Source organism: Schistocerca nitens, chromosome 4, assembly GCF_023898315.1.
Source record: "Schistocerca nitens isolate TAMUIC-IGC-003100 chromosome 4, iqSchNite1.1, whole genome shotgun sequence".
Taxonomy (NCBI): domain Eukaryota; kingdom Metazoa; phylum Arthropoda; class Insecta; order Orthoptera; family Acrididae; genus Schistocerca; species Schistocerca nitens.
Window position 1 is genome coordinate 172,592,146 of NC_064617.1, and position 15,135 is coordinate 172,607,280.

At 40.8% G+C, this 15,135-nt stretch overlaps 1 protein-coding gene across 1 annotated transcript in view; it reads left to right on the top strand.

The window, feature by feature from the left end:
• LOC126251354 (isocitrate dehydrogenase [NAD] subunit beta, mitochondrial) overlaps window positions 1-15,135 on the top strand; it is a 66,609-nt gene that overhangs the window by 37,747 nt on the left and 13,727 nt on the right. The window contains exons 6-7 of the mRNA XM_049951725.1: window positions 4,609-4,773; window positions 4,884-5,093. Coding sequence (XP_049807682.1) covers window positions 4,609-4,773; window positions 4,884-5,093 — 375 coding nt within the window. The remainder of the gene's footprint in view (window positions 1-4,608; window positions 4,774-4,883; window positions 5,094-15,135) is intronic.

The following is a 15,135-nucleotide window of genomic DNA, read 5'->3' on the forward strand; positions in this document are numbered from 1 at the left end:
GCCAATCTCTTTTGGATATTTTGTGGGGAAAATAAAATTCTTGGAGTGGGAAGAGTAATGAAAAACAAGAAAGGTTTGCTACCTCTGTTCAGAATGTTGAGGCTGGGGGCGGGGGTGGGGGCATTGAAATGAAATAACATCAATTGGCATTGAAGTGGAAGTCAAAATTTGGTTTTTGTTTGTTATACAAGTTGTAAGGCTACTAGCAACATAGTTTGAGAGGACCAATGGAGGAATAGCTGGAGAAATAATAAACTCTGTTGTTGTCATTGATTGTAATGAGAACAAAACTAGTATTGACTGAGCAGAGTGATTTAACGAATTCAATTCCTTCGTCACATATTTATTTTAGTTACTTTGAATAGCTGTCTTATTTCTTTTTATTGCACCTTTTTTCTACAGTCGCAGTTACACAAGTAAGATAGGTTATCTGTGACTGTAATAAAAGTCGTATTTCGATCATATTTTGTTTTTCACTTCATTTTAAAGTATCTTCAGTGGTCGCTATATAAATGTGTCTTTGCTTACAAATCTGTTTGTCAAGTGTACCCAGTTCTCACATTATACATTACTACTATTAAATAGTATTAAATTACAATTATTACTCATAATTTTTTACTTCCTACTTCATTCCTAATGTTCTTCCACACACAGATGCCCGATTTTTTGGTATTGGACACCACTGATATTGGATATATTTTGGTTTTCAACTTGTGTAGGTGCACTAACACCTCACGTACTTTGTTTTGATGTTATAAGATGGTATTGTCTTTTGTTTTCTGTGGTTGTGGAAGCATCTGCTATTATGTGTTATTGATGACAGAAAAAAATGCCCTTAAGGTATGTACAAAACCTAATGCTGTAAAACTCCAGAGGGAGCCAAAACTTCATAAAGCAAACATACTGGTGAGACCAGTTGTAAATTACGAAAAAGAACCAACACATGTTAAACACACACACACACACACACACACACACACACACAACAGCACAAAACACAAAAGACAAAACGGTGAAGAATACAGAGGAAGTAATAAAGCCCATAAAAGATATATATATTCCATGCACAGCTATGTTGCTATCATTTGATGTAGAAACCGTGGACTCCACAATCCCAGTCAAAGAAAAAAAATCAAGATAAAAGAAAAAGATACAGATACTTACATAAATTACCATAGAAATACATTCGGAGATAAGCACACTTATGCACCTTGTAACTGACCAAAATCAAATTGAATGAAGGTTACACTTAAAAGAGGAAGGACTGCTTATGGGATCCTCCATTTCAGGAAAGTTAACTGGTATGTTCATAAACAGAATAGGAGAAAAAGAACATTCTAGAAAATAGTACCATGAAAATACAATATACTATACTGACGGAGATGCATGGGTGATCTATGCTTGATACATGAACCAGAATGAAGATAGAACATTACCCACACATGTAAACACACTACACAAAAACATAAGTTTCATTTTAGAGAAAGAGCAACCAGAGTAAAAAAAAACTTCCTTGATATATTTATCACAAAGAAAAATAATCAACATTCTGTCAGATGCACAGGAAAAATAACCATATGTAAACATTTTATGAACCTTTGAATGATGATCAAAGTCAAATACAACAAATGAGGTGCTGGTTGAGAGTTTAAAGTTCAGTGTTTAAGTTAGAATTTTAGATGGAGGGTGTGCAGTATGCTGTTTGTGTGGCCTTGACATATTTCTATCTCCTGTATCTGTAGGTGTATAAAAGTTTCAACAATTTTTCAGTCTAAAAAATTTCTCAATAGATTCAAATATGCATCAAATGTTTAGAATCTTGTCTCAAAGCTTTTGACCCCAACCCCACAAAAAAAATATTTTCAAGTTTTGTTTAGAAATGTGTTCTCGAAATGTCCTGAATTTAGTACTGTGTTTGAAGGAAGCCATTTTAACTGTCAAATGTCACACCAACACAACTTTGTATGCATGAAAGACCTAGTTATTGAAGAGATGAAATTTTTGACACCTCTTTTTACTTCCTAGTGTCTTCCTCGAAATGTCAAAACTAACCTTGTGCTGGTCATCTTTTTACGCCATTTGTCCATTTCCCACTCTTCGTTGGGCTACAAAAATTCGGGTATAATTTTCCCTCAAATCACTAATTTAGTTTTTCTTCATCACCCAGATTACTTTCAGACAGTTAAATGTTTTTTGCAAAACTAGACCTCATGCAGGTGAATGTGATTCCCCATTTTGACAATGCAAATTAAGACAAAAAGTGTTTTCTTCCTTGTAACTTCCATTTCTCTTATGGTTGGAATGAGAAATATTTTGTTCAATAATTGGTTAGCAATGAGAGATGAAGGGTACTGGTTGTATTAGAATACATTGTCTTGTGCAATACAACTAATAAAAGTTTCTGTTGTGTTTTACTTTCTGTGGATCGCAAAAGGTATTCAAGTGTAATGTGATGTGATGGTAAAGACTTAACGGGTTTCTCACTACTCCCTTGCTCCGCACTGTGCCTGTGGGTGCGTAGAGGATATTTTGAGCATCCAAAAATGTCTACTAAAAATATGGAGTAGAATAACTTCACAGCTATCTCAATCATCCTGCATTCACATTTCATAATACACTTTAACTATCTCGGAAAGTTGCCATTTAGATCAATGTGAAAGAATCCCTTGACTATTGTCTATTCAAAACTATATTAACATAAAAATATGTCCCAAGTAAAAGGCAGTAGATGGTAACGCATAACAAGAAGATCAAGCAGTAAATTATATAATTGGTAGAACACTTTAAAATGAGTGCTTCTCAGTTCAGAATTTTACGTCTGATGTAAAAGCATATAACCCCCCTGTTTTCAACATCTTGCTTGTCTCTGTCTACTCTACCTAATCAGAAGAACTTAGTGAGATTGCACATAAGGCAATGACAGCAACAGCACATGTAGGCGGTGTGGATCGTTGGCAAATGGCACCCATGTGGATGTGGCATGGACTGAGCAGCAACTATTGGCTACAACAGTGGGGTTTGGTATTGCCTCCAGTGTTGAACTCCGAACTCTCAGACTGAGCAGCCACTGGTGAACTGTGCAGTTAAATGGGTGGCAGGCACCAACTGTATACTTACTACTTGTGCGCTCTTCATCCTTTACAGGCAAGCGTTGCAAGGGTGCAGAAGTGACACACATTCATTGCATTATTTGTGTGCCACATGCTTGTGGACAGTGTTGGTGTCAGCTGGATCTAGGGTGGCAACTCTCAAGCAGTAATGCATGAACTGTGCAATTTACTGTGGGCTGGTCCTAGCCCCAATGCAGCAAAATAAATGTGTGTATGTGGCACGCTCCTGCCCCTAATGGTGGTGCATTGCAGTAGTCAGTTTGCAGTGAATAACAGTGGTGATCTTTTCTCACCACCCACACCGCATTGTATGTGTACCAAAGTTTTGTGGCCTTCCTTTGGACTGGAGGATGGGGGGTCACAACTTATGACATCAATTTTGTACAAAATGGAACCTGGTCGAGGATGAGTGTTGAAAGGAAGTGTCAAAATAAGAGAGTAACACTTGCACCCTCATTCTGACAGTACAGAGTACAGATGGGCTTACCTGTGGCAGGAGTAGAGGATTTCTGCCAGTCAGGGTGATCAAATAAAATAAAGGAAATAGGAAGCGTGAGAGGAGGCAGTTCACATTCAAAGTTGGCTGGTGGACAGTCCCAAAGAACATAGCCAGAGGCAGCTTGCCTAAGCAATCTTCCTCTGTTAAAAAGACAAGAGACAAGTGAGACCAATGCTCTATCTGAAGGCCAAAGTACAAGAGAGAATTTCAACTGTGCTCTGTCCTGCGAGACGTTCCAGCAACCACGCAACTAATTTCCCACATTCTCTGTTGGTCGTCTGAGTGGCATTCATAGTTGGTAGTTTTGTCAGCAAAGGTAGAAAGTGTGCTGTGATGCTGATGCCATAGGTTCTGTCAGACATGTCGCCACTGTGGGAACTTAAAACTGAAAGTGTGAAAGCCACACCCGATGCATTAAAAATAAAATTTTGTATCTTAAAATATGCTCAGACTATCCTGTCAGTTACTTTTTGCTTAGAAATTGATAGTTAAATTTTTGGACTTACCAGTTCTGATATTACCTGTGATTGTAATAACATTTGTTGTACTTGTTTTATAAAAGTGAATTGTATGAACAGTCCTTGTTCAATCTGCTGTCATGTACATCTTCATATAAACTATTTCAAGTGCTGTTTTATTATTATTATTATTATTATTTTGTTCACTTTAATATATTATCATTAACATAGTTTCTTGCTTGCTATGTGGTTTCTTAGTCATCAGAATACATGTTGTTGTGGTATTGTACTGTCCTGTTGAAACTTAGAGTTCCAGTAAAAGGAAAAGATTTGAAGATACAACTGTGCAGCCTGTTTTGTATGCCGATGTGGGCAAGAATCTAGTTGAGCTTTCATATTAATGTGTCCAATGTCTGCATATCATTTAATGTTGTATTTGAGGTCTCTCTCTCCCCCAGGTCTATTCATCCCTCAAGATTCAGTAGCCAATTTCCTTAAAGTGAAAAATGTGCTAATTTACTGTTATGATTTCCAAACACAGGGTGTCGTTGAATGCTTGAAGATCATTACAAGAGAAAAATCAATGCGCATTGCCAAGTTTGCTTTTGATTATGCAACAAAAAATAAGCGAAAGAAAGTAACTGCAGTCCATAAGGCCAATATTATGAAACTTGGTGATGGCCTGTTCCTTGAGAGCTGTAAAAAGGTAAGAAAAAAAGTTGACTTGTTTTAAAAGCAGTCAGTTTGTTTGCTGGCTCTGTTACAGTATCTGCATGTCATTGTGCATTTCAAGATGATTCATATATTTTGTTTCAGATGGCAAAACTGTATCCAAAGATTGAATTTGAGACAATGATAGTTGATAACTGCACAATGCAAATGGTGTCCAACCCAAAACAGTTTGATGTGATGGTTACTCCAAACTTGTATGGTAGTATTGTGGACAACTTGGCCTCTGGCTTAGTGGGTGGTGCAGGTGTTGTTGCTGGTGCAAGTTACAGTGCCAATTGTGTTGTCTTTGAGCCTGTAAGTATATTTCAAATGATATTATTATAGTAATAAAAATATTTTCAAGTTTTGTGTTCTTTAAACAATAGGTCATACAGTTCATCAAGCTCAGTGCTTGGTTCATTTATTGTGTTAATCTCTCTGGTCTTGTTCTTTCAAGCCACATTTCTGAATCTGACTTAATTTTGCAGCGGTCACATCTTTGTTTTACACTTCAAATAAAGCATGATTGAGAACTCACCTCAGTCACTTCAGCTACAAAAAACAGTAGAAATTCTGGCATTGAGTATGTACAACTGAGTAAATATGATTTATTCATCTTATTAAAGACAATTTTGAAGTCATTTTATTTTATATATAGGAGATATGTTAAGATCAGCTATAACAACATTTTAGAAAATACGAAAGTTTACATTATTGTACATATATTTCTGAGGGACAGATTCACAAATACTTACTGTAGTTTTCAGCAGGGTGAGTGCCCCCCCCCCCCCACCCCCCCTCCTGCAATAGCTGTGCTTTACACTATGTGACATAGCAGGTAACATCACTGGCTAGCATGCTGCTGGTCACCAGTTCCGATCCAACCACCCACACTTATTTTTCATTTTGTATTTGTCATTTTTGTAGGGTTCCCAAAATTAATTTTGTTTGTTTGTATATTCTATGTTTATAAATAGTTGCACAGTCCATCCAGAAGTTCATTTCTGTTGTGGCTATGCATTGGTGTTAGTAATAAACATGCTTTCAGTGCTCAACTTTGTAGTTCCTTGATGGTCGTGCTGTTAGATTTGGGCTCAATTCTGGTTATGACGTGATATTGTTTGGTGGGGACACTGGATATTTCACCACTGTGGATCTAATTGGGCAACATGAAAGCCTTCACCTACACAGACTGGAACTGGAATACAACCAGCAGATTCTTCCTACAGCCTGTATTTTCAAGAGACCAGTGGTTTAGAAAAAGCAGCACATCAGACGTCGTCAGTGTTTTTCGGAGACATTGGTCGGAACCCGACAAAATGGCTGAAACAATTTGACCGATTAGCCAAATCCAATAGGTGAGATGACATGATGTGTTGGCAAATGTGTGTACTTTTACTTGAATGGCACAGTCCAGCTGTGGTTTGACAGCAACAAAGAGAAGCTCAGTAGCTATGATAACTTTCAGGCTGAACTGAAGAAAACAGTTGGTAACAATCCACTTAGTGGAATAACAATTGAAGAGCAGAGCTGACTGTCATGGCAAAACAACACATTCCTACATACAGGATGTGCTGGCCCTATGTCACATTGTGAATCTGAATATGAAAGAAGCTGGCAAAATCTCACTTGAGTCACAGAAAAGATGTATGAAGTTCTTGTTGAAAAGCTTGTTACAGCAGAGGAATTCACCAAGAACATTGAGAAAATGCAACAGAAAAAGATTTGAATGAAATAGGTATGACCAACTCCCCTCATATCTCTTATACGCTAGGTATAAGAGAGGGGATGAAGCCATTGCAGTACCCTCTGACAAGGTTGCTACCAACAAGCTGTAGAAATTCTCAGTACCAGCACAGAGGTAGCAGTCACTCGCTTAGCTGTCGAATTCAGGGAAACTAAGTGAAGGTTACTATCTATGGAGGTGAGGCTTCCACAGAGGAAAATCCTCCATGGGTATCAGTTACCAAGATACCAGGAAATTTCATTGACATCACCATTGATGATCAACCATCCCAGCTGCTGACGACTGAATGGCTTCCTTGTCTGTAATGTCAAACGTTTATCTTTGCCAGCTGAAGAAAACTAAATTCGTGTGAAGAAAATGGTTGTGCTGAAAAGTTGCAGATGACAAATGGCTCCAGCTGACAGGAACGTGTATTGAGAGAATCACTGTTGGTGACAGAACACAGCCCTTTGAATTGGTTGTTTTTGCAGAATGTAGTCATACTGTTATTCCTGGCTGGGATTTCCTGCACACATCATAAGCAGTCAAGACAGTGGAAGACCACACACTCCAGATTGACAATGCTATTCGAATAAATACACATAGCAAGATTGATCTGGATGGTTGTTTGACATTGTCATCTTGTCATCTTGCCATCAGCAATGAGAGGAGTTCCAGTCATCAGTCTAAATGTTCAGTTAAATTATGAAGCTTTTGTCAGCTGCGAGAAGATACACAGGGTCACAGAAGAACTCTGCATGCTAGCGACAGTCGTAAGCATTGTAGGTGGTCTAGGACAACTTTAGATCACTAATTCTCAAGAGCAACCACAATGCATCCCTAAAGGTGTGTGTGTGTGTGTGTGTGTGTGTGTGTGTGTGTGTGTGTGTGTGTGTGTGGGCAGCAGAACTAATCCAGGAAGGGCAGCTTATGCCATGACTGAAGAATCTGGCTCTGCTACTACTGCACTGCAGTTAACACAATTGAAGAACTTAACTGTTGAACTGTCAATAGGATTTGTCCTGACCAAGTAACAACGTCTGTGAGTTTTAGCCATAATGTGCCAATTTTCAGACACTTTCAAATCCAGAGAGGAGAAACAACTTATAGGGTGTTGTAGGCTGAACGAAGGGTAATCCGAGAGGGAGTGGAGAAGACGCTGCAAGATAACATGATTAAACCTTCAGAGTGTCCTTGGTCCTCATGAAAGAGGAGGATGGTCCATGGCATTTGTGTGTAAACTACCAACTACTGAACAAAGCCATGAAAAAATGTGTCTGCTTACTGCTACGCATTGATGACACTCTAAACTGCGCGAGACGAGCTAAATAATTCTCAACTATTACACATGCAGAGAGGCTACTGGCAAATCTCCACAGCTTCTGATGGCCTGAGTTTAAAAGTCATGCCATTTGAACTATTAATGCTCTGGCCCCTTAGAGTGTATGATGGACAATCTGCTTCAACAACTTCAGTGGATGATATGTCTTCACTATCTGAATGATGTTTTTCAATGACATTTTGAAGAACATGTAAACTGCCTGACACCATGTTGAAGTGTGTTCAAACTGCAAACCATGCCAGAATCTGAAAAAAATGTCTCTTCACCACCAAAGAAATAAGTCTGGAGTCTGTCTTGATCCAGAGAAAATAGCCCCAGAGCAAATAAGAGCAGTCACATATTCCCAGAGACGTCAGCACATTCATGATGTAAGAAGATATTTTTTCTTCGGCATGTGCTTATACTACCAACAACTCATAAAGGACTAGAAGTACCAAGGCACATCCCTTACAAGAACTGCTGCAGATGCCAAATTGTCCTGAAAGAAGAGCAGGAAGATCTTTCCTTGTCCTTAAAGAGGTGCCAACATCATCTTAAAGCCTAGTATAATATAATGAACATGCTTTGTCAATACTTCACACTGATGCAAGTGGGTGTGGGGTAGGTGCTCCTCAAGTACAAACTGAGGAAAATGCTGTGAAAGTGATGGTTTATACTTCCAAAGTACTCTCCAAGTCGAAGAGGGAGTACTCTATAACCAATAAGAGTGCAATACAGTTGTTTCGGTCATCAAGTTCCAGCTATATATGTGTGTGGCAAACCATTTGCTGTTATGACAGTCACTAACTTGCTTGTCGTGACGCAAATCTAGTGTTACCTGCTGTGAGGATTTTGAGTTTAAACCGTGTGTTTGTCTAATGGATGAAGGGTACCAGACAGTAATTTTATATATATAGCAATTAATAGAAAAACTAAACAGGCTTTACTTTGAGGACAATGAAAGTAGAAAAATTCATACGAATGAAACAATAAATGATCGCCAGCCTAATTTGGCATATTAATTTGAAACATTATGTTTAAGAAAATTGAATAAGAGTTGTTGATATGACTTTCATTAAAATTCCCTTTGAATAGCACATTGGATACACATGAATACAGAGCGATCTAAGTTTTGGGTTGCAGTAGTTACCATTAATGCACCAACCAGTAATCATAGAAAGCAAGATAGTGCCCCACTCTTATAATAATGGTTACAATCACTATCATTATATGATTCAGTACTGAGATGTTACTGGAAGAAACACTGAACTAAAGTCAGGCATGAAAAGATTTCTGACTTAACTGATATATACTTTTATATTGCCATTTATAGAAATGAATCAGATTTCTTTAGTAGCAAAAATTTACCATTTATCTTTATAATATGAAAGGAATATGGTGGGAACCCATAAACTGATACTGTCTCACTAGGCAAACTCTATGATTATTTCAGAAGCAAAGTTCAGTTCAACCAAAATTTTACTCAACACTGAACTCTATTAACCTCAAACAATCATTCATGATTGCACTCAAGGCTAAATTACATTTCAAATAAGTTTAATTTGTGTGCCCTTTTCATCACCTGTGAAGCAGATATTTTTAGACAGTAACATTTACACCCTGTGGCACAGAATTTTTTGCACATTTAATACACAGAAACAAATCACTATTTTGTTAGAAACAGGATACTCAGTTTTCTGCACGCTTAGGATGGAATCCTGCATCAGTTCACAATTAGGATAAAGTTAGGGTTCAAAACAGTGGTTTATAGCACTCGAATTATTATTGAAAACACTCACACAAATTACTGGTCCATGCTATAATACATATCTGTGTGTCTGAAGTTGGTGCAGCAGTGGCAAAATAGTGGTGGCAAGCGATTTGGCGGCTAACTGTACTCACGGCTCTAGATGTCGAATGCTCTTTGCAGTTTCTTCTTGGCGACAGATTTTTATCTTATTAGAGCCATTCCTTATTCCCTCTTGGTGGAATTCTTTATATAGACCTGGCTTTGTTTTGATATGTGCTATTGTTTAGTATGCTGTTTCCATCTCCTTTTCAGCAATTTTGGTCGCCTTGGGGCTTGACCTCCATTTCCAACGTTTTCCGTTCAGTGTGAGCCATGGACCTTGCCGTTGGTGGGGAGGCTTGCGTGCCTCAGCGATCCAGATGGCCGTACCGTACGTGCAACCACAACAGAGGGCTATCTGTTGAGAGGCCAGACAAACATGTGGTTCCTGAAGAGGGGCAGCAGCCTTTTCAGTAGTTGCAGGGGCAACAGTCTGGATGATTGACTGATCTGGCCTTGTAACATTAACCAAAACGGCCTTGCTGTGCTGGTACTGCGAACGGCTGAAAGCAAGGGGAAACTACAGCCGTAATTTTTCCCGAGGACATGCAGCTTTACTGTATGATTAAATGATGATGGCGTCCTCTTGGGTAAAATATTCCGGAGGTAAAATAGTCCCCCATTCAGATCTCCGGGCAGGGACTACTTAAGAGGACGTTGTTATCAGGAGAAAGAAAACTGGCATTCTATGGATCGGAGCGTGGAATGTCAGATCCCTTAATCGGGCAGGTTGGTTAGAAAATTTAAAAAGGGTAATGGATAGGTTAAAGTTAGATATAGTGGGAATTAGTGAAGTTCGGTGGCAGGAGGAACAAGACTTTTGGTCAGGTGATTTCAGGGTTATAAATACAAAATAAAATAGGGGTAATGCAGGAGTAGGTTTAATAATGAATAAAAAAATAGGAGTGTGGGTTAGCTACTACAAACAGCATAGTGAACGCATTACTGTGGCCAAGATAGACACAAAGCCCATGCCTACTACAGTAGGATAAAAGAAATTATTCAGGTAGTGAAGGGAGACGAAAATTTAATAGTCATGGGTGACTGGAATTCGTCAGTAGGAAAAGGGAGAGAAGGAAACATAGTAGGTGAATTTGGATTGGGGGGAAGGAATGAAAGAGGAAGCCGCCTTGTAGAATTTTGCACAGAGCATAACTTAATCATAGCTAACACTTGGTTCAAGAATCATAAAAGAAGGTTGTATACCTGGAAGAATCCTGGAGATACCTTTTAGTATCAGATAGATTATATAATGGTAAGACAGAGATTTAGGAACCAGGTTTTAAATTGTAAGACATTTCCAGGGGCAGATGTGGATTCTGACCACAATCTATTGGTTATGAACTGCAGATTGAAACTGAAGAAACTGCAGAAAGGTGGGAATTTAAGGAGATGGGACCTGGATAAACTGAAAGAACCAGAGGTTGTAGAGAGTTTCAGGGTGAGCATAAGGGAACAATTGACACGAATGGGGGAGAGAAATACAATAGAAGAAGAATGGGTAGCTCTGAGGGATGAAGTAGTGAAGGCAGCAGACGATCAAGTAGGTAAAAAGACGAGGGCTAATAGAAATCCTTGGGTAACAGAAGAAATATTGAATTTAATTGATGAAAGGAGAAAATATAAAAATGCAGTAAATGAAGCAGGCAAAAAGGAATACAAACGCCTCAAAAATGAGATCGACAGGAAGTGCAAAATGGCTAAGCAGGGATGGCTAGAGGACAAATGTAAGGATGTAGAGGCTTGTCTCACTAGGGGTAAGATAGATACTGCCTACAGGAAAATTAAAGAGGCTTTTGGAGAGAAGAGAACCACTTGTATGAATATCAAGAGCTCAGATGGCAACCCAGTTCTAAGCAAAGAAGGGAAGGCAGAAAGGTGGAAGGAGTATATAGAGGGTTTATACAAGGGCGATGTACTTGAGGACAATATTATGGAAATGGGAGATAAGATACTGCGTGAAGAGTTTGACAGAGCACTGAAAGACCTGAGTCGAAACAAGGCCCCGGGAGTAGACAACATTCCATTAGAACTACTGATGGCCTTGGGAGAGCCAGTCATGACAAAACTCTACCATCTGGTGAGCAAAATGTATGAGACAGGCGAAATACCCTCAGTCTTCAAGAAGAATATAATAATTCCAATCCCAAAGAAAGCAGGTGCTGACAGATGTGAAAATTACCAAACTATCAGTTTAATAAGTCACAGCTGCAAAATACTAACGCGAATTCTTTACAGACGAATGGAAAAACTGGTAGAAGCGGACCTCGGGGAAGATCAGTTTGGATTCCGTAGAAATGTTGGAACACGTGAGGCAGTACTAACCTTACGACTTATCTTAGAAGAAAGATTAAGAAAAGGCAAACCTACGTTTCTAGCATTTGTAGACTTAGAGAAAGCTTTTGACAATGTTAACTGGAATACTCTCTTTCAAATTGTGAAGGTGGCAGGGGTAAAATACAGGGAGCAAAAGGCTATTTACAATTTGTACAGAAACCAGATGGCAGTTATAAGAGTCGAGGGGCATGAAAGGGAAGCAGTGGTTGGGAAAGGAGTGAGACAGGGTTGTAGCCTCTCCCCGATGTTATTCGATCTGTGTATTGAGCAAGCAGTAAAGAAAACAAAAGAAAAATTCGGAGTAGGTATTAAAATTCATGGAGAAGAAGTAAAAACTTTGAGGTTCGCCGATGACATTGTAATTCTGTCAGAGACAGCAAAAGACTTGGAAGAGCAGTTGAACGGAATGGACAGTGTCTTGAAAGGAGGATATAAGATGAACATCAACCAAAGCAAAACGAGGATAATGGAATGTAGTCAAATTAAATCGGGTGATGCTGAGCGGATTAGATTAGGAAATGAGACACTTAAAGTAGTAAAGGAGTTTTGCTATTTGGGGAGCAAAATAACTGATGATGGTCGAAGTAGAGAGGATATAAAATGTAGACTGGCAATGGCAAGGAAATCGTTTCTGAAAGTATTTGTATGGAGTGTAGCCATGTATGGAAGTGAAACATGGACGATAACTAGTATGGATAAGAAGAGAATAGAAGCTTTCGAAATGTGGTGCTACAGAAGAATGCTGAAGGTAAGGTGGGTAGATCACGTAACTAATTAGGAGGTATTGAATAGGATTGGGGAGAAGAGAAGTTTGTGGCACAACTTGACTAGAAGAAGGGATCGGTTGGTAGGACATGTTTTGAGGCATCAAGGGATCACAAATTTAGCATTGGAGGGCAGCGTGGAGGGTAAATATCGTAGAGGGAGACCAAGAGATCAATACACTAAGCAGATTCAGAAGGATGTAGGTTGCAGTAGGTACTGGGAGATGAAGAAGCTTGCACAGGATAGAGTAGCATGGAGAGCTGCATCAAACCAGTCTCAGAGCTGAAGACCACAACAACAACGTGAGCCATTTGGGGATGAACACCCTACCTAGTTTCCACGGTGCAGGCTCCTCTCCCCTCCCTTTTCCCCTTGCACCCTAGCCCGCTTCCTGCTAGGTCACCAGCACGGTAGCCCAGTCTTTGTGGTCGGGCTGTTAAGTACCCACTTGGCTGAGCCCCTTGACAACACAGGGATCACACTGCTGGTACCTGAGCTGTTAACACCTCGTGTATGCCAAGGAATCGATTCTCATCACTTTCGGGCATCAGAACTCCCGGCAGTGATTGCTGTGCCAGACGGCCCTTGCTGTGGCTGGGTGGCACCCATGGGGCGGGCCCATGGTCAGAGTGGGTGGTACTAGGGCGGACACCTTGCACATGATGCGACAAAAGCTTCAACATCCTGGCCATTCCCCCCACGAGGTCCACAACTCTTTTGTGGATACATGCATGTCGAGCACAGCTCTCTTTCCTTTTCAGGCTGCATACCTTCCTTTTCCACATCCTTTCCTATCCCCCATCCTACACCCCCCCCCCTCCCTCCCCACCTTCTCTACCTATGGGAGTATGTTTCGTGCCTACATCCGGAGAAGGACACTTGAAACTGTAAAACAGTCTCTCCTCTTCGCGTTCTCTGCTGGCAAGTCTCTGTCCTCCCCTTCTCCTTCTCTTTTCCTTGCCTCTTCTCTTTACCCTCTTCTCCGCTGCAGCGTTTGAGACCTCTCTTCTTTCCTTTCTCTTTCTTTCCTCCCTGTACGTGTCTGAAGGCCGACCCACGCGGAACTGCTGATAGGATAACACATAATTCCCCACCCCAGGTAGACAGGTAGGACACATACGTCCCCCCCTGGTAATGGCCAGGCCCAGGGAGGAGTGATGACCTGAGCTGGTGCCTTCCGAACGTGCCAATTGTTCCCTCCATCCGTTTCTCGGGAGGTGTGACCTGAGGTGTGAACAATCACCTAAGGCGGGAGTGCATTCAGAGAGGGGCCCCCACAAGGAAGGAGCACGCCATCAGAGACTTCTGCAATGGTTTCCTCTACATCTACAATTTCTGCTCACAAGCAAAAGTTAAATGAGTCTCAGCCACTGATAATTTGTCCATCAGTTCCTTGTTGTTTCTCGATCTGACGAAGGTCAAGACTTCTCCACAGTCAACCCTTTCATTATTCAGAAAGGTGTCAACAGTCAGTGCCCTCCAGGCACAAAAATTGCTCTGAACTTCACTGCTACACACCTTCCCTGTCCGGGTGGAAGCACACCGCACTTAAAATTCAACACGCGGGGTGGTTTATACACGCTCACTCGATGGATTGTCCAACGAGGAAATTAAAAACTACCTGTCTGACCAGGGCATAATGGCTGTTCATCAAGTCATGGAAAGGGTTGACAAGGACCTCGGCCTACTAAGGAGGCAGGCACGCAGACTTCTGATCTCACCTTTAGTGCCATGGTCATCAGATCGGCCAGAGCAAAGATCGCCCATTCAGCCTCCCCACCATCACCTGTTCACTCTACGTTTCACCCTTCATCGGCCTCTGCTAAATCACGAGCACCAAAATCAGACTCTCGGGATTCCAAAAAAAAAGCCTACTTGCAAAGATTTTTTTACGTACCCTGACTTCACGGCCATCGATTCCTTCCTCATCTCGACGTCCTGTTTCCAAGGAGGTCATAAGAAACCCAGTTCCTCTCCTTCTCCGCCACGGCATGTCTCATCTACAGCGCCACATGGCGGTAACCACCCTTGGCCGTCTTTAGTGTCGCCAAGACGCACTGCTGGTGGCTGATCAACTGGCCGATTGCTGGTGGCAGGAGCTGCCCTTGAACAACCTATGGATTAGGATCTTCTGCCTTTGGCTGAATCCCGTTCCATACTGTCAGCCACCAGCTCTCAGCAGTCGTTGAGTTGAGAGCAACCGTGGTAAGATTTTCCCCTTTTCTGTCCACCCATGTCCATTATACATTGGACTATCCGCATCATTAGAGCCAGTCGGGATGAATTGTCAATCCTCTTATGATCCTACTTGCCAGTCATCTTCTGTCTTCAGGAAACGAAACTGCGTGCCCATGACCGG